Source organism: Anolis sagrei, chromosome 6, assembly GCF_037176765.1.
Source record: "Anolis sagrei isolate rAnoSag1 chromosome 6, rAnoSag1.mat, whole genome shotgun sequence".
Lineage (NCBI taxonomy): Eukaryota > Metazoa > Chordata > Lepidosauria > Squamata > Dactyloidae > Anolis > Anolis sagrei.
This window is the reverse complement of record NC_090026.1, coordinates 59003186-59030135: the sequence shown is the minus strand read 5'-3', so window position 1 is coordinate 59030135 and position 26950 is coordinate 59003186. Positions and strand designations below refer to the sequence as shown.

Genomic DNA, 26950 nt, shown 5'->3' with positions numbered 1-26950 from the left:
AAGGCAACCCCACGTAGAGTGCGTTGCAGTAATCCAGCCAGGATGTGACAAGAGCGTGGACCACCGTGGCCAGATCTGACTTCCCAAGGTACGGGCGCAGCTGGCGCACAAGTTTTAATTGTGCGAAAGCTCTCCCGGCCACCGCTGAGACCTGGGGCTCCAGGCTCAGCGGTGAGTCCAGGATCACTCCCAAGCTGCGAACCTGCGTCTTCAGGGGGAGTGTAACCCCGTCTAACACAGGTTGTAACCCTATACCCTGTTCGGCCTTCCGACTGACCAGTAGGACCTCTGTCTTGTCTGGATTCAATTTCAATTTGTTAGCTCTCATCCAGTCCGATACAGCGGCTAAACACCGGTTCAAGGTCTGGACAGCCTCCTTGGTGACAGGTGAGAAGGAGTGACAGATTTGGACGTCATCTGCATAGAGATAGCATCTTAGTCCGAAACTCCGCATGATCTCTCCCAACGGCTTCATGTAGATGTTAAATAACATCGGGGACAAGATTGAACCCTGTGGGACTCCACACAACAACGGTTGTGGGGCCGAACAGGTGTCACCCAATAACACCTTCTGGGTCCGTCCCTCAAGGAAGGATCGGAGCCACCGCAAAGCAGTGCCTCCGAGCCCCATGTCCATGAGGCGGCCCAGAAGGATACCGTGATCGACGGTATCGAAGGCCGCTGAGAGGTCCAGCAGAACCAACAGGGACACACTCCCCCTGTCTAGTTCCCTGCGCAGATCATCTACCAAGGCGACCAAGGCTGTCTCAGTTCCATGTCCCGGCCTAAAGCCAGACTGTGCCGGATCAAGATAATCAGTGTCTACCAGAAACCCCTGGAGTTGTGTTGCCACCACACGTTCCATGACTTTGCCCAAGTAGGGGAGATTGGAAACTGGCCGATAGTTGTCGAATTGAGTGGGATCCAGTGATGGTTTCTTCAACAGCGGTTTTATAATAGCTTGCTTTAAGCTCGCTGGAAACTCTCCTTTCTGTAAGGAGGTATTAACCATCACCTTCACCCACCCTGCCAAACCCCCTCTGGCTTCCTTGATCAGCCAGGAAGGACAGGGGTCTAGGATGCATGTGGTGGGTCGCACCTCTCCAAGGATCCTGTCCACATCCTCAAGCTGAACCAATTGAAATGAATCCAACAAAACCGGACAAGCAGATGCTCTCGTTACATCCCCAGAGACTGCCGTTAACATGACGTCGAAGCCAGACCGAATCCGCTCAATTTTATCCGCGAAGGATCGAGCAAATGCTTCACAGCGAGCCACCGAGTTATCCGGGGCCTCGCTTTTCGGCGGATTTAACAGGCCCCTGACAACTCGGAAAAGCTCAGCTGGACGATTCTTCGCTGATGCAATATTGGCTGTGATGAATGTTTTCTGAGCTGCCTCTATTGCCACACCGTAGGACCTTAAAAAGGCATTCAGGTGTGTTTGAGCTAGATTGGTGGGATTCTGGCGCCACACGCACTCTAGCCTCCTCTTCTTTCGCTTCATTGCTGCCAGCTCCTCAGTAAACCAAGAAGCTGGTTTAGCTCGGTTACTCGAGAGGGGGCATTCCGGAGCGATAGTGTCAATTGCCCTGGTCAACTCCCTATTCCAGCCAGAGACCAGAGCATCGACAGTATCGCTAGCCAAGGAGGTGGAAAAATCCCCAAGAGCCATCAGGAAACCATTTGGATCCATCAGTCTCCTGGGGCGGACCATTCTAATGGGTCCACCACCCCTGCGGAGGTTAGAAGGCACAGTTAGTCTAAAACTGATCAGGTGGTGATCGGTCCATGGCAAAGGGGCGATGGTCGGCTCCTCCATTCCGTCACCCTCATCCCATCCTTGGGTAAAGACCAAATCCAAGGTGTGTCCGGCACTATGGGTGGGACCAGATATTAACTGGGACAGGCCCATGGTTGCCATGGAGGCCATAAAGTCCTGAGCCGCTCCGGAAAGAGAGGCCTCGGCATGGATGTTGAAGTCTCCCAGGACCAAAAGCCGTTGGGAGTTCAACACCATGTCCGAGACCACTCCCGCTAGCTCAGGTAGGGAGACTGTAGTGCAGCGGGGTGGTCGGTACACTACTAGAATCCCTATCCTGTCCCGGTCACCTATCCTAAAGCCGGCACATTCAAAAGAAGATGATTGTGGGATGGGACACCTGATCAGTGGAATAAAATCCTTATAGACCACTGCGACTCCGCCTCCCCGCCCTCCAAGCCTTGGTTGGTGCTGCACGGAATAACCTGGTGGACAGAGTTGGGAGAGATTAACCCCTCCCCCCTCGTCCAGCCAGGTTTCCGTTATACAAGCCAGGTCGGCTCGTTCTTCTTGGATTAGGTCTTGAATGATGGCAGTTTTACCGTTTACCGACCTGGCATTAAACAGCACCACCTTTAGCTTGGAGGGGCCACCGTCTTGGCACCTCAGCTGTATTTTGTCGGGAGTAGATTTTGAAATTGCCAATCTATTTTTGTTACTTTCGGGCCGAATAGTAGTGTCTATTTTTGGAATTGCCAATGTCCTATTAAAGATTTTGGGCCGAATTTGCTCTTGTCTTTGATTTCTAGCATCTTTAGGGATAGCCAATTTATTGCTATAAATTTTGGGCCGAATTGGAAGTTTTATTCTCCCTTTCCCGTATCTCCCTCTACCAGTCACCACCTCTATGGCGGCTCCCCCACCCGCGGTCCCATCCCCCCCGGGGATGTTCCCTCCGTCTCTAGCAGCTGTGGTCTCATAAATAAGCACATGTTTACCATTATTGTTATCTGTCTCTGGATCCCGGTGATCCCATCCCTTAATGCTGACCATTCTCTCTAGTATATCGAGGGTTATAAAGTGCACTCGTGCTAAAGCTGATATAAAGTGCACTCGTGCTAAAGCTGATATAAAGTGCACTTGTGCTATGATTGTTATAAAGTGCACTTGTATTAGAGATTGGGGGGATATCAGTAGCAGCAAGGCAGGGCACGCATTGACTTAGGATAACAATAATGTATCGATGTTAACAATAAATATGCTTACTCCAATAGTGTGGGAACCCGGATTAAAAAACATAAAGTGCAGTTGTTTTACAATGATGTGGTTCTGATAAAAAGGACCAGGTGCATAGGATTAAAGTGACTTCGTGCTGAGTAGTTCTAAAGATTTTAAAGTGCAACTAATGCAGAGTTTACTGGCTTCTAGAGTGAACGCCCTTTCCGACCCCTAAATCAGGACAACAATTCGCACCAAGAAACCCAGCTCCCTAGGCCCGTGGAGCAACAAGCCGGCACCCAGGGTCTGATCTCTGGTTCTACTTGATTGTCCTAGGTGGGGGCCTATCCAGCAGAGCCGATGGTAGTCTGTGTAGTGAAGGCAGTATCTGCATTTGATGCTAATTAGCAGCACGCTTCGCAAGTTGTCCCTTGTGTGATAGAAATGTGATAGAAAATGAACTATCAATCCAGCACTACAACTCCCAAATGTCAAGGTTTATCCCAGATTATCTGGCAGTGCGGACTCATACAATCCAGTTCAAAGCAGATAACCTGGGATCAGATCTTGGGTTGTAAGGACAGTGTAGAAGGGGTCTAGGGGCCCTTCCAGACAGGCCCAAGATCTGATCCCAGGTTTTGTTTATCCCAGATTATCTGGCAGTGTGGATTCATATAATCCAGTTCAAAGCAGATAACCTGGATCGGATTTTGGGATATAAAGACAGTGTAGAAGGGGTCTAGGGGCCCTTCCAGACAGGCCCTATATCCCAAGATCTGATCCCAGGTTTTCTGTTTATTCCAGATTATCTGGCAGTGCAGACTCATATAATCCAGTTCAAAGCAGATAACCTGGATTGGATCTTGGGATATAAGGACAGTGTAGAAGGGGTCTAGGGGCCCTTCCAGACAGGTCCTATATCCCAAGATCTGATCGCAGGTTTTCTGTTCATCCCAGATTATCTGGCAGTACAGACTCATATAATCCAGTTCAAAGCAAGCCCCTAGTCTGAAAAATCTTCTGAAGAGACAGCATGACCAGGAAACCTTTGTGTAGTACTTGTAGACCAAAAATAACAACAAAAACTTAAAATTGTTGCTAAGTTTAATAAAATATTTGCATTCTAAAAAAAGTTAATTGGTGTTAATTCTATGTAATGTAACTATATGAACATATTATTATTATTATTATTATTATTATTAAACTTTATTTGTACCCCGCTAGCATCTCCCGAAGGACTCGATGCGGCTTACAAAGGCCAAGGCCTCAATACACAACATAACAATACACTTAAAGCAAATTAAAAACAATTAAAGCAGTATTAAACAACAAAGAACCACAAGCAATAAACAATACATCAAACAAGATAAAAACTGGGCCAGGCCAGAGTAAAGGGTACAGGATTAAAAAGTGCTGATGTGACAGGTGATATGTAAGGATTATAGGGCAAGTGCAATGTGCAGTGTGCGGCAGTCTTAATTCTAATAAAGTGCGTCTGGGACTTGGTATTGGAGATTTCCTAATCGGGAAAGGCACATCGGAACAGCCCGGTCTTAAAGTTCTTTCTGAAGACTGCCAATGTAGGGGCCTGTCTAAGATCTTTGTGGAGAGTGTTCCAGAGACGGGGGGCCACCACGGAAAAGGCCCTGTCTCGTGTCCCCACCAAACGTTCTTGCGATGCCGGCAGGATCACGAGCAGGGCCTCTCCAGATGAACGTAGTGAGCGCGTGGGTTCGTAGATGGAGATGCGGTCATGCAGGTAGGCTGGTCCCAAACCGTTCAGGGCTTTGTAGGTAAGCACCTGCACCTTAAATTGGGCTCAGAAGATAAACGGCAGCCAGTGGAGCTCCTGTTGTAAGTAAATTTCTGGTTTGTAAGGTAACTCTTTTATTCACCTCTAACTTCTACGTTTTATTTTCCAGTGATTGGTTGAGGGGGTGGGACGCCAAAATAATGTTTGCTTACCTTTGAAAATTACCTTGGGCCGCCTCTGCTTATATACAATTCTATACAATTACACATAGTAATCTCTGATTAACTTAACTTAACTCAGACCCAGGATTACATCATTCACAATCACCTGGACTAGGCCAGAACACATTCCCCAAATGAAGTTCTATATACAGTTAATGCATGACTCAGCATTTCCAATAGAAGCCCATTAGCAGTGCATGACTCAACTATATTACATTACAATATATTGTAAAACCTGACACATGTATATTCATGTTGTTGTTGTTCATTTGTTCAGTCGTCTCCGACTCTTCGTGACCTCAGGGACCAGCCCATGCCAGAGCTCCCTGTCGGCCGTCACCTCCCCCAGCTCCTTCAAAGTCAGTCCAGTCACCTCAAGGATGCCATCCATCCATCTTGCCCTTGGTCGGCCCCTCTTCCTTTTACCTTCCACCTTCCCCAGCATAATTGTCTTCTCTAGGCTTTGCTGTCTCCTCATGATGTGGCCAAAGTACTTCAACTTTGTCTCTAGTATCCTTCCCTCCAATGAGCAGTCGGGCTTTATTTCCTGGAGCATGGACTGGTTGGATCTTCTCGCAGTCCAAGGCACTCTCAGAACTTTCCTCCAGCACCACAGTTCAAAAGCATCGATCTTCCTTCGCTCAGCCTTCCCTAAGGTCCAGCTCTCACATCCGTAGGTTACTACAGGGAATACCATGGCTTTGACTATGTGGATCTTTGTTGCCAGTGTGATGTCTCTACTCTTTACTATTTTATCGAGATTGGACATTGCTCTTCTCCCAAGAAATAAGCGTCTTCTGATTTCCTGGCCACAGTCTGCATCTGCAGTAATCTTTGCACCTAGAAATACAAAGTCTGTCACGGCCTCCACATTTTCTCCCTCTATTTTCCAGGTGTCAATCATTCTTGTTGCCATAATCTTGGTTTTTTTTTATGTTTAGCTGCAACCCGGCTTTTGCGCTTTCTTCTTTCACCTTGATTAGAAGGCTCCTCAGCTCCTCCTCGCTTTTGGCCATCAGTGGTGTCATCTGCATATCTGAGGTTGTTAATGTTTCTTCCAGCAATTTTCACCCCAGCTTTGCATTCATCGAGCCTCGCACATCACATGATGTGTTCTGCATACACGTTAAAAAGGTTGGGTGAGAGTATGCAGCCTTGCCGTACGCCTTTCATATAGAACAATAAAAAAGAAATATCAACTTTAAAATGGAAGAAGCACAAAATTGTTGCACAAAGTGAAGAGGTATCATTTTTTTCATACTGTACTAATTCCAGCCTCCTCCCTCTCTTCATGAAGCCAAACATACCAAAAATAAAAACCACACAAAATCAACTAACCCAAAGTTCCTCAAAGCAGACAAGAGCATGAGGCACAGAGGCTGCTTCCTTGAAGCGCTAAAGCCCTGTACTCTCACACTCAGGCTCCCTTTGGTGCTAGCTCTTCAAAGTGCTGCTTTATGTCAAAGTAAAACCCAGGCTGAGCAATGGCTCTTAAGTAAAAATATTCTTAAATTGGGACACTCTTAAGTCAATGTTCCACTGTATAGGCATTGCTGGGGAAGCAGCAAGTATTGATGTCCTACATACAGAACTTAAGAGCTGCTCTCAGCTTTTTGCAGGGATATTAAGATATTGTTTCAACTCTGAAGATTATATCAATGTGACTTATAAAAAAAATTAAAAATCAGATGTCTTGTTCTACCTCTTTTCAAACCACCGTGTCAGTGCCACCCCCTGCCCCCCACATATACATCTATAGTTGGCATCAAAGACTATTAATCTTTTATGGATTATTCTAAAAACAGACCATATAGACAAAAACACACATACATAAAAAAAATCACCGAATAACTTTCTTTTAGTCTTTCTTCATCCTGTTTTCATGTCTTATTAATATCATAATAATACAATCTTGTTTTTGTTTTATAGCTGCTTCAGCGAAAAAGTTGATTAGGAAGAGTTATTTTGGTCCATTGCTGTGTAATTCATATTAGTCATTTTCCTCTTTGCATCATCCCACCATCCTGGGCAGGTGAGCAACACATCAGGTGGAAAAGTAATGGCGTGAGATAAAGAGCTTCTTTCAGTTCTTGTTCTTTTTTTAAAAAAAAATAATTATTTGTTGTCAACATGACCCCAGCATTTACTCACTTCATTGCTCTGTTGGAAAATCAGGGTTCCAGGCACATGTGGAAAGAGACAGCTTGGAATGTCAAAGTGTGGTGAAAGTGACAGCACACCCCTCTTCTATATTCATAATGCCGAGTTTTTAGTGTCTAAAAATATGGCAGAACCATAAAATAAATCTGTCATATCAGGACAGTTCAGAAAAAAATGAATGCTTCTTAGTTTTCACCTTAGTATTACACTATTGGGCCCTATCCCAAACTGGGCATAGCTAAACCAACAGTCCATATCCCAGTTGTTTATGTTCAGCTACTAAATTCACAGGCAGCAGCAGCTGTTGCTACTGGACAACCAAATGAATGAAAGTCAGAAGCTTTTGTTGTGCACCATCAAACAATTTACCATTCATGGCAATCATAAAGTGAGCCTATCGTGAGTTTTCTTGGCAAGATTTGTTCTTAGGGATGTGCGTGCGCACGCACCTTTGTCTTCTTCTGTGGGAGAGTACAAATTGTCAAAGTCATTCAGTGGATTTCTGTGGCCATGGGGATTTGAATTCTGGTTTCCAAAATCAGTTTCCAATTCTCAATCTGTTAATTGACCCATTCCAGAAAGCTTGACATTGAAAATTGTGCTGATAAAGTGAAAGAATGACACTGAATGGCACTGAAGCATTAAGACGTAAAACAACAATAACAATGTTTCAGGGGAGGCCCTCTTTTCGCCCCTTCCAATATCACAGACCCAATGGGAACGAGGGAGAGAGCCTTCTCCTCCGTGCAGGCCTGTAACCGGGGGTGGGGTGGGGGTGGGGGGTTAGGAGTTCAACCCCCCCCCCGAAATTTTTCAGGTTAAAAAAAAACTGCAGATGTAATGAGAAACCTTTCTAAGGAATAAGCAATAAATCATGTCAGTACCCAGTTTCCAGGGCCTTGGTTTTGGCGTCAGGGTCTGACATAGGACATTGATAAAGCACCTACGGTGGCTGACCCTGAAAGAAAATGGCCAGCGGTTTGGGCGGGTGAATTATAATATTTTGTAAAATATGTATATATAAATGCTTTTGCAAGAGATGTTGTGTTACCATACATGTTGCCATGACGGTTTATGTATGTTGCCAGGCCTGTAGCCAGGGGGGAGGGTTTAAGGGTTCTACCCCTTCCCCCCGAAATTTTTCAGGTTAAAAAATAACCTGGTTTACTCATGAATTTTAACTGGTTAACCAAATCCCCATGCTAAGTCTATGAGACGCAAAAAATTAGGAGTTCCTCCAGATCTGCAAGTACCATCTCAAGCAAATATTGATAATTTATTCACACTGTTATTACTTGCAGCAATAGCCGATGTAGCGAAGCAACCAAGTTGGGGGGGGGGGGGTGTTGAATGCTCTCATTAAGCAGGCCAGACTTGGAGGAGGTGGTTGACAGGGGCGGAGCTGCAGGCTATTGAAGGCTGGTCTGCCCCCTGCTGTGCTCTTTGCTTCAGCGTGAGCTGGGAGGCAGTTTTCAAACCTCCCCCTCCCCCAAAAATTCCAACCCTCCCCGAATTTTTTTTCTGGCTATGGCCCTGTATGTCGCCATCTCTCTTATAAGGGGGGTAGTTTAGCTTTCAGTTTGCTAGTAAAACTGAATGGCTGTGTTGTGAAATAGTGCATGTCCAAAAAGGTGTGTCACCAACATAAAAGTTCTGCACTAGGATATTATGGTGGAAGCATTCCTGCTGCTGGGCGCCCAGTGATTCCAGCCATGAAAAGCCTTCGACAATATATTCCTGCTGCTGTTACCCCCCCCCCCCCCCTTTGTACCTTCCTCACCACTTGCCCTCCCCTTTCCCCTCACAACACATGCCTTGGCTTTCAGCCTTCTCTCTCCCTTCCCCCACTTGTCTCAACTTACACCTGTTAACTCATCTGTCAGCCCATTGGAGAGGCCCCTCCGCAAAGTAGGCCTTTAAACCCAGGCAGTGGGCAGCCATGAGATGTTGAAGGAGCAGGCTAAGGCGAAGGCTGCAATAATGGAGGACAGGACTCTTTTCTTCGCAGAGGAGGCAGAACATCCGTGCACCTTCCCCCACCCCAGGCAACAGGTGTGAGGGGGGCGTGACCACAACGGGAAAGACTTGGAGCAGCTGCACCTTTCAGCCCCCTTCCTGGCCTCATCCCTTCCCAGTTCGTTTGGTTTCAAGTAGACACGCAATACTTGATTGGAGGGAGGAGGGGGGGGGAAGAGTGGAACGGGAAAACATGCGTAGGTCACCATTGAAACTGAGGGAGAGGCGAATGGCCCCAGGCGAGAGCAACGGGGAGAGGGGGCGGGGCGAGACCTAACTGTTCCCGAGGCCCCGCCGACCCCGCCCTTTCCGGGCGCGGGGCACCTCTATCACGCCCCGTTGCTCAAGTTTGCCTGGCGTTCCGATCCGCAATCCCCCAGCGTCAGGCAGTGTTCCAGGATCCTCACACGTTTCGTTACTCTCGTTCCCTGTAAAAAAAGAAGTAAACAAGCGGGCATTACTCGCCAGAGGCGGGACGTGGCGGCTAGCCTTTGGAGGGGGCAGGTGGCCCAGGTGTGTGTGTGGGGGGGGGGGGGGAGTAAAGCGGCGCCAAGGACAATGCAGGTGCCGGAGGGGCCTCTCCCCCGCCCCCCGAAGAGCCCGGCCCTGAGGTGAAAGGAGCGAGGCGGAGAGCAGGCCGGGTGACGCCCCTCTTCGGACCTGTGCCTCCCTCTTTGCGTGGCGGAAGGAAGGCAGGAAGGCCCGCCCGCGGCTTCCTTGTCGCATCTACAGGTTGCCTTCGAGAAAGGCGGCAGGGGGAGTGCCAGCCCCGCCAGGAGCCCCAGTTCCGCCGCCTCCTGCTGCTTGGCTCCTGGGCGGCGGCTGGGGGCGCTGCAAGGAGAGGCGCCCTCCCTCTCTCTCTCTTCAGGAGAGCCGCACCGCGAGGAGGAGGAGGAGGAGGAGAGCAGCAGCAGCAGCAGCAGCGGCTCCTCCGCGCGGCTCACAGGATGCTGCGGTTCCTGCGCAGGACCTTCGGCCGGCGATCGATGCAGCGTTACGGGCGAGGAGGACGAGGCGGAGAAGAAGGAGGAGGAGGGGACGAGCGCGACGGGGGAATCGCCTCCTCGGCGAGAGACGCGCACAGCCCGCCACTCCCGCCGCCAACGGCGCTTCATCACATCCAAGCGGCGGCGCCCGGTGGGAAAGGGGCGCTGCATTGCCGGGTGCAACTGCTCGACGGCGCGGAAGTCTCGGTGGAGCTGACGGTGAGTGAGGGAGTGAGCGGAGCCGCCGAAAGGTGGCGCCCAGGGCTACCGCTTGGTCTTTTCTCAGGTAGGGGCCTTAAATAGGCGCCAAGGGGCGGCGGCGGGAGGGGGCTCCCTGCACGGCCTGCCCCCCCCCCACATTGTCGCCTGCCTTGCCCCCCCCCCCCTTAACCGTTCCTCGCCCCTCCAACTTCCCAGAGCAAAGGAGAGAGAATAGCTCAGTCTGAGACATTGGTTGGAGGTTCCACTTTGTCCCGCTTCCTTCACATTCTGCGTGACATTTTTGAGTCTCTTGCGTTGCTGCTGGAAGTTCCATAGGCACGGTGTCGCCTTTTATTTGCATAATATATAATAATAATCTATATAAATAAAAATGTAATGTTCGTTTGTGAGACCATCAGAACTCAAAAACCACTGGGGGAATTGACACCAAATTTGGACACAAGACACCTAACAGTCCAATGTATGTCCTCCACTCAAAAAAATTGATTTTGCCATTTGGGAATTGTCGTTGCTGGGATTTATAGTTTACCTACAATCAAAGAGCCCTCTGAACTCCACCAATGATGGAATTGGGCCAAACTTGGCACGGATATTCCATATGCCTAAATATGAACACAGATGGCGTTTGGAGGAAATAGACATTTGGGATTTCTAGTAATATAATCAGAGCCATCCAGTCATAAAGATAGATAGATAGATATAATTCTCACACACAGAGACCCTTAAAGAAGGACTATGATATGTTGCATGTTCCAGAGTAGGCAAACCAGACAATCTCCACATCAACACTGGCAAAGAAACTGCAAGAAATACTGTTTACTCACAAGCATAAAGACATTACATACATTAGAAACCAACACTTTCTCATCACTTTATTTTCCAGATCACCAGACTGGGCTACAGCAACGTGTGGCAGGGGACAGCTAGTAATATAATAATAATACTTTATTTATAACCTCCCTTTTAGGGACAAGATAATAAACTATAATAATAATAATAATAATAATAATCTTTATTTGTACCCCTCCACCATCTCCCCAAAGGGGACTCGGAGCGGCTTACATGGGGCCAAGCCCGAACAAAAATTACAATATAACAATACAAATTACAATCAAATAAACACCATAACAGTAAAATATAAAACATCAAAGCATATAAAACAATATACACAGATAGGTTCTGTGGGTCTGTTCTTAAGTCATTCAAGCACACACACACATGTCATGAATGACTTTTCAATGACTTTGAAGCATAGGTTCTTTTTATTGCAATTTCCAGTGTGAGAGGGTATATCAGATTCCAGAAAACATTTAGATAAAGAATGACATTGGACATACAGACATACAGATTCTATGCAACTACATTGGATTTACAATTACATTGGTTAACAAACAAACAAACAAAGGGGAATTACATTTTCACTCAACATTCACACACATGTACACGCATTCATCCTCAGGCATTCAAATATTACCATATCCTTTTCTCCCTCCTTGGAGGTGCACCTGTTAGGCCAGACCTTCCTTTCCTGCAACCTGTCAACGCATAGTTCCAAAACTTCCATAATGCCAAAACTTCAAAATGCCGAAACGCCAAAACTTCTTTCCCTAAGAACAATGCCAAGGACCAGACCTCTGTTTTCCATACAGCAGAACCTGACTCCCTGCACAAAATCTAAGACTCCAAAAGCTCACTTCTTCCTCTTCCCTTGAGAAAGAAGCCCCAAAGTGACCAGATTGCTCCCTTGCAGATCTGCCACTCTCCGAATACACCATCTCTCTCCTTCCATGGCGGGTGGAACAGACTCCTCGGTCTGCCACAATTTGAGCTTTATTAGTCTGAGTCTTTCATACGAATATTCTGTTGACGTAATCCCAAAGTTGTAAATTAATGATAGATGTCTTCCATCCTGGATCCATCTCAGTGTTGATCTTCTTGATTGGTGTTGACAAACACAAGCTTGTGTTGACTTCCTTCTTAACATAAGGAAAGTTGCAAACATTTCCTTTATCACTGTCCCGTTCTTGTCAGAGTTTACTCTTCAGATCTCATTAACAGGTTTTAATCACAAAGCAGCAAGCAGGTAGTTCGTCATTGCAGGCCTTAATATTATACTGGTGTTTCCAAAATTATTAACTCCATCCATACAGCTTTCATTCTTCCATTCATTCCCACACGTCATAGAATCATAGAATAGAATCATAGACTCAAAGAGTTGGAAGAGACCTCATGGGCCATCCAGTCCAACCCCCTGCCAAGAAGCAGGAATATTGCATTCAAATCACCCCTGACAGATGGCCATCCAGCCTCTGCTTAAAAGCTTCCAAAGAAGGAGCCTCCACCACACTCCGGGGCAGAGAGTTCCACTGCCGAATGGCTCTCACAGTCAGGAAGTTCTTCCTAATGTTCAGATGGAATCTCCTCTCTTGTAGTTTGAAGCCATTGTTCCGCGTCCTAGTTTGCAAGGAAGCAGAAAACAAGCTTGCTCCCTCCTCTCTGTGGCTTCCTCTCACATATTTATACATGGCTATCATATCTCCTTTCAGCCTTCTCTTCTTCAGGCTAAACATGCCCAGTTCCCTAAGCCACTCCTCGTAGGGCTTGTTCTCCAGATCCTTGATCATTTTAGTCGCTCTCCACTGGACACATTCCAGCTTGTCAATATCTCTCTTGGATTGTGGTGCCCAGAATTGGACACAATATTCCAGGTGTGGTCTAACCAAAGCGGAATAGAGGGGTAGCATTACTTCCTTAGATCTAGACACTATGCTCCTATTGATGCAGGCCAAAATCCCATTGGCTTTTTTTGCCGCCACATCACATTGTTGGCTCATGTTTAACTTGTTGTCCACGAGGACTCCAAGATCATTTTCACACGTACTGCTCTCGAGCCATGCGTCCCCCATTTTGTATCTTTGCATTTCGTTTTTTCTGCCAAAGTGGAGTATCTTGCATTTGTCACTGTTGAATTTCATTTTGTTAGTTTTGGCCCATCTCTCTAATCTGTCAAGATCGTTTTAAATTCTGCTCCTGTCCTCTGGGGTATTGGCAATCCCTCCCAATTTGGTGTCGTCTGCAAACTTGATGATCATGCCTTCTAATCCTTCATCTAAGTCATTAATAAAGATGTTGAACGGGACCGGGCTGCATGGCCATGTTCCAGTAGCATTCATCTCTGGCAGGCATCCTCAGAGGTTTATTCAGAGGTCTGTTGGAAATGAGGCAAGTGGAGTGTACATATCAAATCGACATTTCTCAAATCCGCAATAATATTTTCGTGACACACACACATGCTTTAGATATCATAGGCAAGGGTTAACACCTCTGTGGTGTTTGTTTTTCTGTCTGTTCCCCTGTTCAGAAGATTGGATTTTGAAACATTTGTCTTGTGGTGAAAACAAGGATTGGTGCTAAAGCTTCAGTGGAGACACCTTTCCCCCATGTCAGCTCTTTCAGGAATGAATTTCCCTTCCAAGGGATAGATTTCTCTCACTTCCAATTGTTGTACACCCATTCCTAACTACGAGTCGTTTTGTACGTCGGATGTTTATAACACGACAACAGTCTGTGCTTCTAAAGTTCTTAAACAGCCTGACTGTTCTGTATATTCTGTGAATATACAGAACATAGACAATGGTACTTATGAGCTAACTTTTCTCAGTAGAAGCAAACTAAAAGGTCGGAGTCCATGGCAACCGTAAACAAATGTTAGTACCAAATGTTAGTACCAATTAACATTATTGCAACAGAATCAAGATGCCACTTTGGTGAGTATTTTTTTAACTGAGCAGAAATTTATCTGAATACGTATAGACTCAGATTACGTGGCATACATTTCAGGGGGGTTTCTAGCAGTCCAACTTTCTGATGTAAGGGAAGTCTTATGTTTGTGAACAAACAGGCTCAGCCAGCACATAACATTCCTTGAAGAGTCTTAAAGGCGTGTATACCCAATTGCTGACAGGTTGATAAATCATACCCACAAATCTTTTGTACTATTCTGTGGGGAAAATACAGTTCCACAGGCACATCAACCCCACCTCCCATAAGTAGACTTTTATTGCTTCCTCTGGTCTTTGTTTCTCTTTAAATGTTCCAACCACATGGAATATATATATTACATATTGGTTTGTAGACGATATACACACAATGATTGCATGGGTTGCTGTGAGTTCTTTGGGCTGTATGGCCATGTTCCAGTAGCATTCATCTCTGGCAGGCATCCTCAGAGGTTTGTTCAGAGGTCTGTTGGAAATGAGGCAAGTGGAGTGTATATATATTTGTGGACTGTCCAAGGTGGAGGGAGAACCCACGTGAGGAAAGAATGATACTGGATAACAGCCATACAACATGAAAAGCTCACAGCAACCAATTGATTCTGACCATGAAAGCCTTCGGCAACACTAGACAAAATCCTGGCAGAATTTGATATTTTATTTATTATTTTACATATTTGTATCCCACCCTTCTCACCTTAAAAGGGGACTCAGGGCGGCCTTACAGCTGGCAGTGATTTGATGCCAATACATATAAATATAATAATAATTTATTTATTTGACCAGTCATATGACCATTTCCAAATACAACATGAATAAAAGACAAGTCAAAAAGGAGAGGACAGCAGCTGACCTTCTATTTACCGCCAGAGTCTTATTTTCCTGGTTCTTCTTTCAGGAAATGAGCTCTTTTCTTTTCTTTTGAATAAATTTTATTGAGTTTTATTGAATACAGCAAAAGAGGGGGAATATATTCAAGATGATAGTAAAGTAGGAAATTTAGTAGTGATGAGAGACTAAATACATGTGAAAAATTAAAAAAAGAAAAAGAAAAAAATATATACAAAAAATACCAAAAATTTACCAAAAATACAAAGAGAAAAAAAAAAGAAAGAAAGAAAGAAAAAGGAACAAGGGACTTCCTTCTGATTCTGTCCGTATACGTTCTATTAGTGTCTAATATTATATATTCCTTCTTTCTAGTTTGTTGTTACCTCAGTTCCATTAAATAACTTTGTACCCAATTCCAATATATTCGTCAATTATTGACCAATTTGTCTGTCTGATTTGGCTGCCAGTGTTTTTTTTAAGTAAAAAAGTTAGTTTATCCATGTCTTTAATTTCGTTTGTCTTCTTTATCCAATCAAATTTGTCTGGTACTTCTTTCTGCTTCGAGTTTTGCAAAAACCATTCTGGCAGCTGTTGTAAGGTACATAAATAAAATGTCTTCGTTGGAGTCGAGAGTTATTTCCTTGTCTGTAATTCCGAGAAGATAGTATTCCGCTTTTCTTGGAAATTTTTTATTGAAAATTAGCTGCATTTCTTTGTGGATGTCTTTCCAATACTTCTGGGTTACTGCCATAAATGAAAAAAACTGCCATCCTGTTCTGAACATTTCCTTTGTACATATGATGCAGTTTGACAGGGGTCATGTACCACCTATGGAACATTTTCCACCAGTTCTCTTTTAGGTCCATTGCGTAGGAGTATTTAGGCTTTTTGTTCCACATTATTTCCCAGTCGCATAATCCTATAGGTTTTTTAAGATTCTCGGCCCATTTAATCATACAATTTTTTATTGCTTCTGTCTCCGTTGACCATTCAAGTAACTTTTCGTATAATTTTGTTATGCATTTTGTTTCCGTTTCCATGAACTTATCCCAGAACACTTCCTTTATTTGAAGTCCTTGCTTTTTATCAAGATTATATTGTTCTTTTATTTGTAAGTAATTCAGCCAAGAAATTTTAGGAAAGTTTTGTTTTAATTCTTCGTGTGGCTTCAGTTCCGTTGAACCCTTCCTCAAAAGGTCCTTATATGTTGGCCAGTTTGTCCAGCTCAGCAGCCTTCTCTGTTTAGCCTCCATGGAAGAGATCCAAAGTGGTGTATTTGAATAGAATTTTTTTTATATCTGTCCCAGGTTCTGATGAGAGAAGAACGGACAAAGTGATTACCGAAATTTCTTTCCTTTTGCTCTCTTCCATACCAAATGTATGCGTGCCATCCGACCCGAAGGTCGTGGCCTTCCAAAGTTAACCAGTTTTCTTTTTTCAGTGCAACCCAGTCTTTTATCCATATCAACGCACACGCTTCGTGGTATAACCTGAGATCTATCCGTTAACACTTGGTACTTAATTCTTGATTTTTTTTCCCCTTCCAGATGAATTTTAGTAAGTCTTTTGTCCAGTTTTTAAATGTTTTAATATTCCTAATTATAGGTAAATTTTGGAACAAATACAATAGCTTGGGGAGGACTGACATCTTGATTAATGCAATTCTTCCCATAAGTGAAAGGTTTAAATATTTCCATCTCTCCAAGTCTTTTTTAATGTCCTTCCATAGTTTTTCATAGTTATTAGACAGGAGCTGACCATTTTAGGGGTTATCCAAATGCCCAAATATTTCATTTTATTAACAATTTGGAGGCCCGTAATTCTTTTCAATTCTTCTTGTTTCTCTTTAGCCATATTCTTAGTTAAGATGGTGGTTTTATGTTTATTTAATTTGAAGCCTGCCAGTCTTCCAAATTCCTCTATAGTGGTAAGCCATTTTTTAATATTTTCACATGGGTCCTCAATTATTCCAATTATGTCATCCGCATACGCTCTTTTCTTGATAGGTTTCAGAATAAAAAGGCATACTCTGATTATGGTGGATCTTTCCTGTCCTTGCAAGAGGAATGTCAGAAGATCATTTCTGTTGCAGGACCTGCAGTTGGATAATATTGGATGTAAATATCCATATCACAGTTTAATATATGCTGTCAATACACATAAATATAAAAATAAACAAATGCAATTAAAACCATACAATTAAACATTAATTATTAAAACATCAATTAAAATCATGTAATTCACATTGTAGTCCAAGGGGACACATTGGTAAAAGTGTAAGAACTGGACTCAGTGTAATCTGTTAGCATCAGTAGTAGATGACATTGATAGGTTTCGCATGCATCAGACTGCTGTTGCTTCAGTTATTTTAGTAGACCATGACGTTGATTTGATGCTTATATTCCCAGGCCAGATTAGACCCCTATTCAGTCCATTTTTGTTAGTGTGGAAGGAAGCAGGAGCAATGCCCAATCCTTTTATAGGTGTTATTCCTGTGTTGATAAGGAAGTTCTGCAGCAGAAATTTAACTGTGTGTTTGTGATCACCTGGAACTCTATATCCAAATTCACTTTCATTTCCATGACAAATGATCTCCAAACAGAAAGAGGCCGAAGGTGGATTCAGACCTTACTCCCTGTCCCCATCTCTCCTCTCTTCCCATACCAGAGTCGAGGGGGTGGCTTTTAGGACTACAGTGCCAATAACCTTTTGGAGTTACAATCTAGATGTGTAACTTTCAAGCCCCGATGTTTGCAAATAATGAAGAATCAAGTGGTGTTAAAGACTGTGTGTGGTCTGAGTGGATATAATGTTAAGTTACAAATAATATTGAGACTCAGACCATAGTATTGTGCTCAGACTTCTTAAGTAGGTCTGACATGCATAGTTCTGATACTCAGAAGCCAAAATGTTCTCCTGAAGCAGAATGGACTGCTCCAAGGGAATTACTGCAAGGCAAATAATTTACTAAATGGAGCTTGTCTGATGGCTGATTCCCAGGTGCAGTGATTGCATGCAAGTCAGAAAGGAGTAGGTGCAGCCATCTTCATTCCATTTTTCTATTTTTAAAAATACAGTAATTATGAATGTTCTCAAGGGAGTTAAACAAAATTAAATTCATCTCATTAAAAAAACACCCTACAATTAAAATAAGTAAAAGTAGGAGAAATATCAGGGAAAGCAAAATTATTAACCAAATCAAACCATCTACTTGATAAAATAAAAATCGTTCTTACCTGCTGCTTTAAAATAACCAAATATGTGTAAATTATATGTTTCCAGGTTAAGCTGAATACTTCAGGTGTCATTAACCCAAATAGGCTGTCACTGGTCACCACCTGGTTGAGCTCAGAGAGGGTCCCTGATGAGCATGTTTTTAAAATAAATTTGACACGTTCATATGGGATTAGCTATAAGACAGCTCTTCCCAAGCCATAAAGGGATTTCAGGATCAAAGCTAGCACCTCATATTGTGCCTAGTAACATTGTTTTCCCCCAGCGAGTTTTGGACAAATAAGTTATTCATGCGTATGATCTTATTATAACTTGATCTTAAATCTATTGTTCTTTGCAGGCTAGATCTCAGACCTGCTGTTCTGCTCAAATTGTGGTAGTGTACTTTTGGCTCCCTTTCATTTAATACTTTATAACTTGTGACGCAAATTGCTTGCTTTAACCCTCCACCAAAGTCAGGGATGAGATTATAAAGTACAATGTCTTAAAAACTTTGTTGACAAAATTATTCCTTCATTCAAATCTCAAATTACCACATGGTTCTAAGTAACTCTTGATGAGATTTAGTGACTAATTTCATTTCTCCAATTAAAGAAAGTTACCTTCCTTCAATTGCACATTCAGTTCTGTAGGGAGGTACAACTAGGAGATGGACCTTTGATATCTAGTGGAAAAATTATAGTTCTAAGAAAGGAGAATTCAGGGAGGTTGTCCAAGTTGTCCAAGGCAGGGATGAGTAGTGGAGGGAAGGGAAAAAAGCCACCATCCCTCAGGTTATATAGCTGCCTCTAATGTATTGCTTCCAATGCAGGAAATTCTTTAAAATACGGGCGTGGAGCTGAGTTACAGTTAGGGAAGTTAAATTTCTGTGTTTTTGTGCTGGTTTGGGGTTTTTTAAAGGACCTGATGGCATTTGGAATTTCTAGGGGAACTTGGAGACTGCAAAATGGGCCTTCGGGAGCTGTAGGTGAACCACAGACTTCACTTTCTGCACCAAGAGATATGAATTGGGGAGGAAAAAAAACTATCAGCACTTGAGCTTCAAACTTCTTATTCAAAATGCTTACTTTGACTGATATTTTGTGACACTTTTTAGTATTCCATTTTGTTTTGTACCTTCCCCTCTTTTTATTATTTTCTCTAAAACACACATTGAGTGTAAGGTGAAGATCGGGATATAAAAGTTTTAAATAAACAAATAAATCATAATAAATTAGCAACTGGTCATCCCAGTTCTTTGACAGTAGCAACAATAACATGACTGCCCCATTCCCCAAATTATATTGCTGAAATTAAGAAATGTAGGAAGTGGGATTCCCATACGCATATGCACAGGAGTAGATATGTGCATGGGAAGACTGGGAGCACTCTAGGTTTTTTGAACTCAGACCAACTTTTAGCAATCATAGATCTTTAATTCTATGCTGTCTTTTCCTGGCTTCAGTTAATAGATCTAGGAGTTCAAGTAAAAGGCAGATATGGTGAACTCAAATTCTACTCTTCCCTTGTGTTAACCTGAAAAGGCATGCATTGTTAGGTAGGCTCTTCTTCATGACATCATGAGGTCACAAAGAGTCGGAAATGACTGAACAAATAAACAACAAGGCTCTTTTTCAGACTTTTGTTGTGGTGGATTTGATCACTTAATGATTTATGCTTACTTCCTCTGGTTTTAAATCTTTACAATCTGTACTTTTCAACATTCTCTTGCCTTCTAAATTGAATAATGCACAGGTTAGGCTCTTAAGCCTGGAATTCATCAAGGGCACCATACTGTGAGAGCTACATGGAAAGATATCTATTTATTCCTTCTGTTCCTTTTAGTTAAATGCCCAAGGGGTAAATGGTGCAAATGCAGTCATTAGTTCTTGTTGACCTGGTACCATACAATGAAGTCAGGAAATGTAGTGTGTTTTATACAGCAATGAGAAATGAGGCAAAATACTTATTTAGGTTATATTCAGCGAGTAGTACATGTCTTCTGTGACGTAGATTAAATGAGAGAAAATGTAGCAGAATGATGGAGAGACTGAACTATGAACCGGAAAACTCCCAGTTCAGATCTTGACGCTTACCTGCCATCAGCTCACTAGTAATGTTAACCAAGTTCCATATAATGAGCGTTTCTGTATCTGTGGGGCGTCAGAGGAAGAGGATATTACACATGTACTGTTTAATTGTATTTTGTACAACAAAGAGAGAAATCAATACCTCGGACCATTCATTATACAGAAGACTCACTGGGATCCCCATATCAAAACTACATTCTTAATGGCTGGCCAGAATGCGAAGATAACACACCAAACAGCCCTTTTCCTTTATAAAGCAACGCAGCTGAGAACTGCGTATCTGGAGACGATTGGGGTCAACTGTAGGGGTGACACAGATATCTGAAGTGGCTTGGGATTGTGTAATAGCTATTTTAACCTTCGTTTTTAATTTTTGTGGTATGAAATTTTATCTTGACATTTTAATGATAATATTTTTAGTCATCTTTTAACCTAATGTGTGTTGGTTCGCTGTTGTGGGGGTCTTGGGATGATGATTGTTGTCTGTTTGTGCACGTGTCTGTTTTTTGTTTTTAATGTTGATGCGGTCAATAGACTATTCAATAAACTTTGCTTTGCTTTGCCTTTAAGTAGTAATATCAGAAAGACCCGCATTGGGACTAATGCATGGGCTCCTGGCGGAGGGTGTGGGGAACCTGTCGTTCCACACCCTGCATTGCCCACCTTATATTCCTCCTCCTCCCTTGGGGAGAAATGTCACCACCTGACTTCCCCCATTGAAGGGAAGGCTCCCATGTTCCTATGGTTGCAGCAGGCACTGCTTCACTTCCCTTTCTGACATGGAGCTCTGCCAGAAGTCCCTTTACATTACGTGAAGGGCTCCATGTGGAAAGGGAGGTGAAGCAGCCTTTGATGAGCAAATCGGGGCCCCTGATGAGGTGGTAGTGATGTCAAACATGAATTTAGGGGACCTTGCCGAGGCAGAAGCTGACAAGACCCAAAAAGAGGATCTGCAGCACCTGGTGAGACAATAAGTACAGAAAAGATTCTCTCTTTTCCCCTATAAATTTCACCAAGTTGAAGCAAGGCCACAGAACTTTATTTTCTATCCCAGCTGGAAAGGATGACGACCGCAGTAATCTGCCCAACAAGCTGACATGCTTGCTAGGCAGACAAATACAGAATATATAGAGCTGTCAGATGCAAATTCCCCATGCCTGCCCCTGAGCCAGCTTTGCTGTGATTAGTCATGATGTCAGCAAGCTGGGAGGAATGGCTAGGGGGGGATGTGCCTCCTCCAATCAGAGTGAAAGCCCCACTTCAGCCACTCAGCCAGTCAGCTGGAGGGAGGCAGGCAGTAGATGAAATGATGAAGAAATGCTTGAATGATGGGATTATGAATGGCCCTTCCCGGACCTGGATGATAAGCAATCAGGAACGATAGCTTTGAGCCTTCCAGTCTCGATCCTGACTATTGTCTGGCCCTAAAGAGTCAGCCCATTGTCATAAAGTCTGGCACTATTAACTTTTTGATAAGATTTTGGAGCCTTTTCCTGGGATGGGGGAATGGCTTTGTGGGGAGAAGCAGCGACAGTCCCCTTTTCCTCTCAGTTGGGGAGATGTCCTTTGTGTCAAGTGATTATCATGTCCATGGGCTCCATACCTTAAGTGCTCTAGTCAAAAAGACCCTCCAAAGCCCAAGGAAAAGGGGCTATTTACTTATTGTCCATGCTGATGAGTTTCGGCAAAGTCCATTGTTTAGGAATGATGACCTAGGAAGTCTTGCAACACCTGGGTCCTGAGATGCTGGGCATAGTTCATGAAGAGGTCACCTTGCTCAATATTTTATATAGACATACATTTAATAATTGGGAATATGGGGAGTATACAGAGTTCATATGGGAAAGGGGGAACATGTAGGGTCGAGGAAAGATCCATCTTGGTCATTCAGAGTCCATACACGATGACACAAAGTCCATACAAGCCCTGAGCAGCTGAAGTTCATTCATAAAACAGGAGGTTCATTCATAAAAAAGGAGTCCAATTCATAAAAATAATCAAATGAGCCTGATGCTTGCCTAGGTCACAGGGGTGACACATGAGGGGCTTTCCGGGGTCAGCAGGCACCATGGGGCAGCACTCCAAAGCGACATGCACAAGAAAGAAAGGGCACACAAACTTCGTTGTCATGTGGCACCATGGGGCCATGGAAAAAGCCTTAGGTTCCCACATGGGGGTTTTGGACAGGAAGAATGGAACTGAGGGGCGTAGGGGTCCGTTCAGCAGAAAGTAAGATGGCAGTCTTATAATCAATCAGGGAAGAAGATGGCACCGATTTGGAGCAGATCGGTTAACCTGCAGATACCGAGACCATGCAGGCCTCCGTATCCCCAGTTTAAAGGAACGCAGTTTCGGACTTCCCGGATGCTGCTGGAGCGTTCCGGCCGAGCCAGCGGGGTTCCGCGACTCGGGAGAGGGAAAGTTCATAGTTGGAGCAAAGTTAGAGTCAGTAGAGGACACAATGCATCACTTCAGAGAAGAAAGAGTTGGGAAAAGGACACTTTCATTGGGGGATTGTTACAAAGAGGCTAAGGGAAGTTAGCAGGAGGGGGAGAGAGAGTTCTTTGTTTAAGCTGTTGCTGGTGCCACTGTCCTGCAGATACTTGAAAACTCATGCTCCCAGACTTTCTGTATATATTTCAAATTTCAATATTAATGTCAAAAATACGTAGTATGATTTTACATAGGATTTGTGCTACATTAGAATAGTAAAGACAAATATCACTTAAGTAAAATAAACATTAAATATTAAATAACCAGAAAAATAAAATAAGGTGTAAACACCTTGAATTTTACTGTGTAAACAACCTTGAATCTTGGGGGAAAGGTGGAATATAAATAAAGTTATGAATAGTAATAGATCTGGTATGTAGCAACAGTGTGGACATTCCATAAATGCCAAATACTGTTTTAGGTGGGAGCCAGTGCAGTGTAATGGTTTGAGCATTGGACGTAACTCTGGAGACTAGGATTCAAATCTCCCGAGCCATTCATTCTCAGCAGAAGGCAAAGGTAGCCCCCCTCCCACAAACACACACACAAATCCCACCAACAAAACCCCATGATAATTTTCCTCAGAATCACCATAAGTGGAAAATTACCTGAAGGCAACAACTGCTGTTGTAATGGTCCATCAAGGAAGAAAATAGACAGTAACTATGGTTGGTTCTACACTGATGACTTATCCTGTGGCTGACACAGCATGGAAAACACTGGATTGGCCCTGGAATAGTTGACAACCACCCCTACAGTCGCTGCAAAGGCAGGTCCTGACTATCCTGCAATGCTGAATTTGGTTTCCTGATGCCTGACAGTCACCCTTGCTAACCCCACCGATTCTCCTCACCATAGCGACCAGTGAGCAAAACTTGGGTGCCAGAGTGACACATAAGAGAGGAGAGGAGAAATTGTCCCCCCTCCCACTCCCTTTTCTGTCTTGTCCATCACATCTGTATCACTCCAGGTGATGAGCAACTGGCATTACCCACATCATACCCACTAGCTGTTGTAACAAGTAGAATAGGAGGGGGGTGTAAAGAACCCTTACCGTTTAGCAGCCAGGATGGAGGGCCTAGAGAAGCCTGAAAGCTTAATACAGATAGGATGTGGGCATGGTGAAGCCTCGGCGGCCATTTTAGTGTAGTTCAGAGCAGGGGGCGTGGCCTAGTCAAGAAGCCAGCAGGGAATGGCCAGGATTGGATTGGAGAAAAATAAATGGGGCGGAGTTTAGCAGAAACTGAGAGGAAAAAAGGAACGTTTTAAGTTATAGAGAGTTGTTAGAGTTTGGGGTTTGAAGAGAAAGGGTGTTTAGGAGTGGAGTGGTGTTAAGGGTTAGAAGAAAAGGCAAAGGCTTAGCCAGAAGTTTGCCAGCAGGGCAGCTAAAGCAAACTGACAGCTATTAGGAGAATAGCTGGGTAGTAGCAAGATAGAATCAGGCTAGATTTATCTGGGCTACTGAAGAATCTCTGGCAGAGACACAGTCCTTTTGGGATTCTTGTTTTGGAGGGAGAGAAGAAACTCTTTAGTAACAAAGACAGAACAATTCTTGTAACCATCACCCTTTTAAGACACAACTTTCTGGAACAGCCAAGATATTGACCACATTTGTATCCGTTCTAAATAATAAACTTTGTTGATTATTGTTCATCAAAACCTGACTCAAGTGTGCCTCAAAGCTTGAAGATTACAAAAGCAACTTTCGGAGAAACTATTGGTGGCAGCATTGATTAGTGATCTGAATAGATCTTTATAATTTGGTCTCCAGCGATTGAGATCGATTTGCTAGATTCTTTATAATTGGTGGCAGCGAGTGAGATCTGATTTGGCACTTGGGTGCCAGAGTGACACATAAGAGAGGAGAGGAGAAATTGTCCCACCTCCCCCTCCCTTTTCTGATTGTCTTGTCCATCACATCTGTATCACTCCAGGTGATGAGCAACTGGCATTACCCACATCATACCCACTAGCTGTTGTAACAAGTAGAATAGGAGGGGAGCGGTGGATACCATTCCATTTCCCTGGGCTACCCAGTCCTGCGGCATACAGGATGGGCATGTAAACATTTGTAGCCAGTTCCATCTTAGAACCGACTGCAACTGTTTACATGGGCCCAAAGTTATGGTTTGCTCCAGATTCTGGAGGAGAATTCATAGAAATTCACAACTTTGGTTAATGTGATTCAAGGCTGCATTAAGCAACGTTTGATGGTGTTAACCTGGATCAGTTCTGTGTGTTGTTTAGATTCAAGGGGATAATTTGCTGTCCCTTTGTACAAAGTGATTAGAGTAGATGTGCCCTAGGATCCAGACATGGCTTTATGTAAACATGTAATTACTTTTTCTCTTTAGTGAGTCACTTTGACAAGTGTATCTTTCTCTTAATCCTTATTTGCCGCCTACTAAAAAAAACTAAGAAGAATCTGGGAGGTTGTATCCCAAATGGTTCTTCTACATTTTATTAAAGACTGCATAGAGGAATAAAAATGGGCATTCCCACCCCCAGGGAGGTGATGCACACAGTGCAAAGCTGCAAGATTGTGTTGAGATGTGAATTGTTTGATTTTCGGGGAAATAAGAACTGTGTTTAGAAACTCTTAATTACAGCTTTTTCATATAATATCAATGTGCTCTGGGTAGTTGTGGGAGCCTGCACTTTGTGTGTCTTCAGTACTGTTTAATATGTTCATTTTGCTGTAAAATAGTTGGACTGTATTTGGCCCGTAAACTTCTTCTTAGGGAGATGATGATAAATCTTTACCAACTGCATGTTCCATTCCTAATCTTACTAAAGAGACCACATTTCCGGATTTTAATAAAAGGATAGTGTCCATAGGGGTCAATCGCTTTTATATTGCTGAGACAAAAATAGTTTAAAATTATTCAGGTAAAAGTAATGTAAACTCTGGCTTGGATTTTACTTTTATCCTCATATGAAGCTTCCCCCCCCCCCCCTGCAATCATACTTCAGTAACTTGAACTATAAGCCCACTGTCCATACAATGAATTTTTTTTTAGAGAAGATTAGAAACAGGACATGAGGTCAATATCTCTATAGTTGTGTTTCCCATCTGAGTGGAGGCAACATGGTGGGAGCCACAGACTGCTGAATCTCCAAAGCTTGGTGGGGCCCCACCCCCCCAAAATGGGATGGAGCCATACAGGACTCCCCAGACTGGCGGTCTGACTAAGAGGTTAGTCTGGGTGCAAACCCCAAAGGAGGATGTCTGACAGTGGGAGAACGGGCCTCCCTCAAGGAAGCCCACAAACCCGTCCACACACCCTTGTAGAGGGAGCAACTGAGAGGGGAGGAGAAGGGCTCAAAGAGCCCCAAAGAAGCCAACCGCCTCCATTTTAAACTAAAAGAGGAAAGACAGGAAAGTAAGAAGAAACCCCACTAAAGAAGGAGATAGGAAACAGGGAGAAGAAAAGCCACAGCAGCATAAGAAGTAGTGAAAGGAGAACTTGCCGAGGAGGAGAGAAGAATAAAAAGAAGAAAGAATAAAGAGAAAGAAACCAAGGAAGGAGGAGACAACGCACACCAAAGAGAGAGATAACAAAAGTAGAACAAAAAGCAGGGAGAAACCAAGATAGAAGTAAGAAACTAAAGAAAGAAGTAAGGTGTAAGAGCTACTTACAGAAGGACCCTTTAAGGAAGGGAAAGTCTCAAATGTTGAGGAGGAAGTAATGAAGGTAAGAGGACCCACATCACAGGAGGAGGTGTGAAAAAGAGAGAAGGGCGGAAGTAGGGCAGGAGAAGACCAAGTAAGGGCAGAAAATTAAGCAAAGAATGGAAAGGCTGAAGGAGATTAAATAAGGTGTGGAATCATAGAATCATAGAATCAAACAGTTGGAAGAGACCTCATGGGCCATCCAGTCCAACCCCCTGCCAAGAAGCAGGAATATTGCATTCAAATCACCCCTGACAGATGGCCATCCAGCCTCTGTTTAAAAGCTTCCAAAGAAGGAGCCTCCACCACACTCCGGGGCAGAGAGTTCCACTGCTGAACGGCTCTCACAGTCAGGAAGTTCTTCCTCATGTTCAGATGGAATCTCCTCTCTTGTAGTTTGAAGCCATTGTTTATTTATTTATTTATTTGCTTTATTTCTATACCGCATTTTTCAGCCCAAACAGGCGACTCAATGCGGTTCCGCATCCTAGTCTCCAGGGAAGTAGAAAACAAGCTTGCTCCCTCCTCCCTGTGGC

At 43.8% G+C, this 26950-nt stretch overlaps 1 protein-coding gene and 1 long non-coding RNA gene across 2 annotated transcripts in view; one reads left to right on the top strand and one right to left on the bottom strand.

Moving 5' to 3' along the window:
- The first annotated feature begins 9433 nt into the window (after positions 1-9433).
- EPB41L4B (erythrocyte membrane protein band 4.1 like 4B) overlaps positions 9434-26950 on the top strand; it is a 138809-nt gene continuing 121292 nt past the window's right edge. The window contains exon 1 of the mRNA XM_060781439.2: positions 9434-10335. Within this exon, the coding sequence (XP_060637422.2) occupies positions 10078-10335 (258 nt within the window). The 5' untranslated portion in view covers positions 9434-10077. The remainder of the gene's footprint in view (positions 10336-26950) is intronic.
- On the bottom strand, positions 15736-23927 carry LOC137097381 (uncharacterized). Its single transcript, XR_010910184.1, has 3 exons — positions 23796-23927; positions 20255-20311; positions 15736-17040 (listed from the first exon to the last, which is right to left on the bottom strand). It is a non-coding gene; the product is annotated as an uncharacterized lncRNA (long non-coding RNA).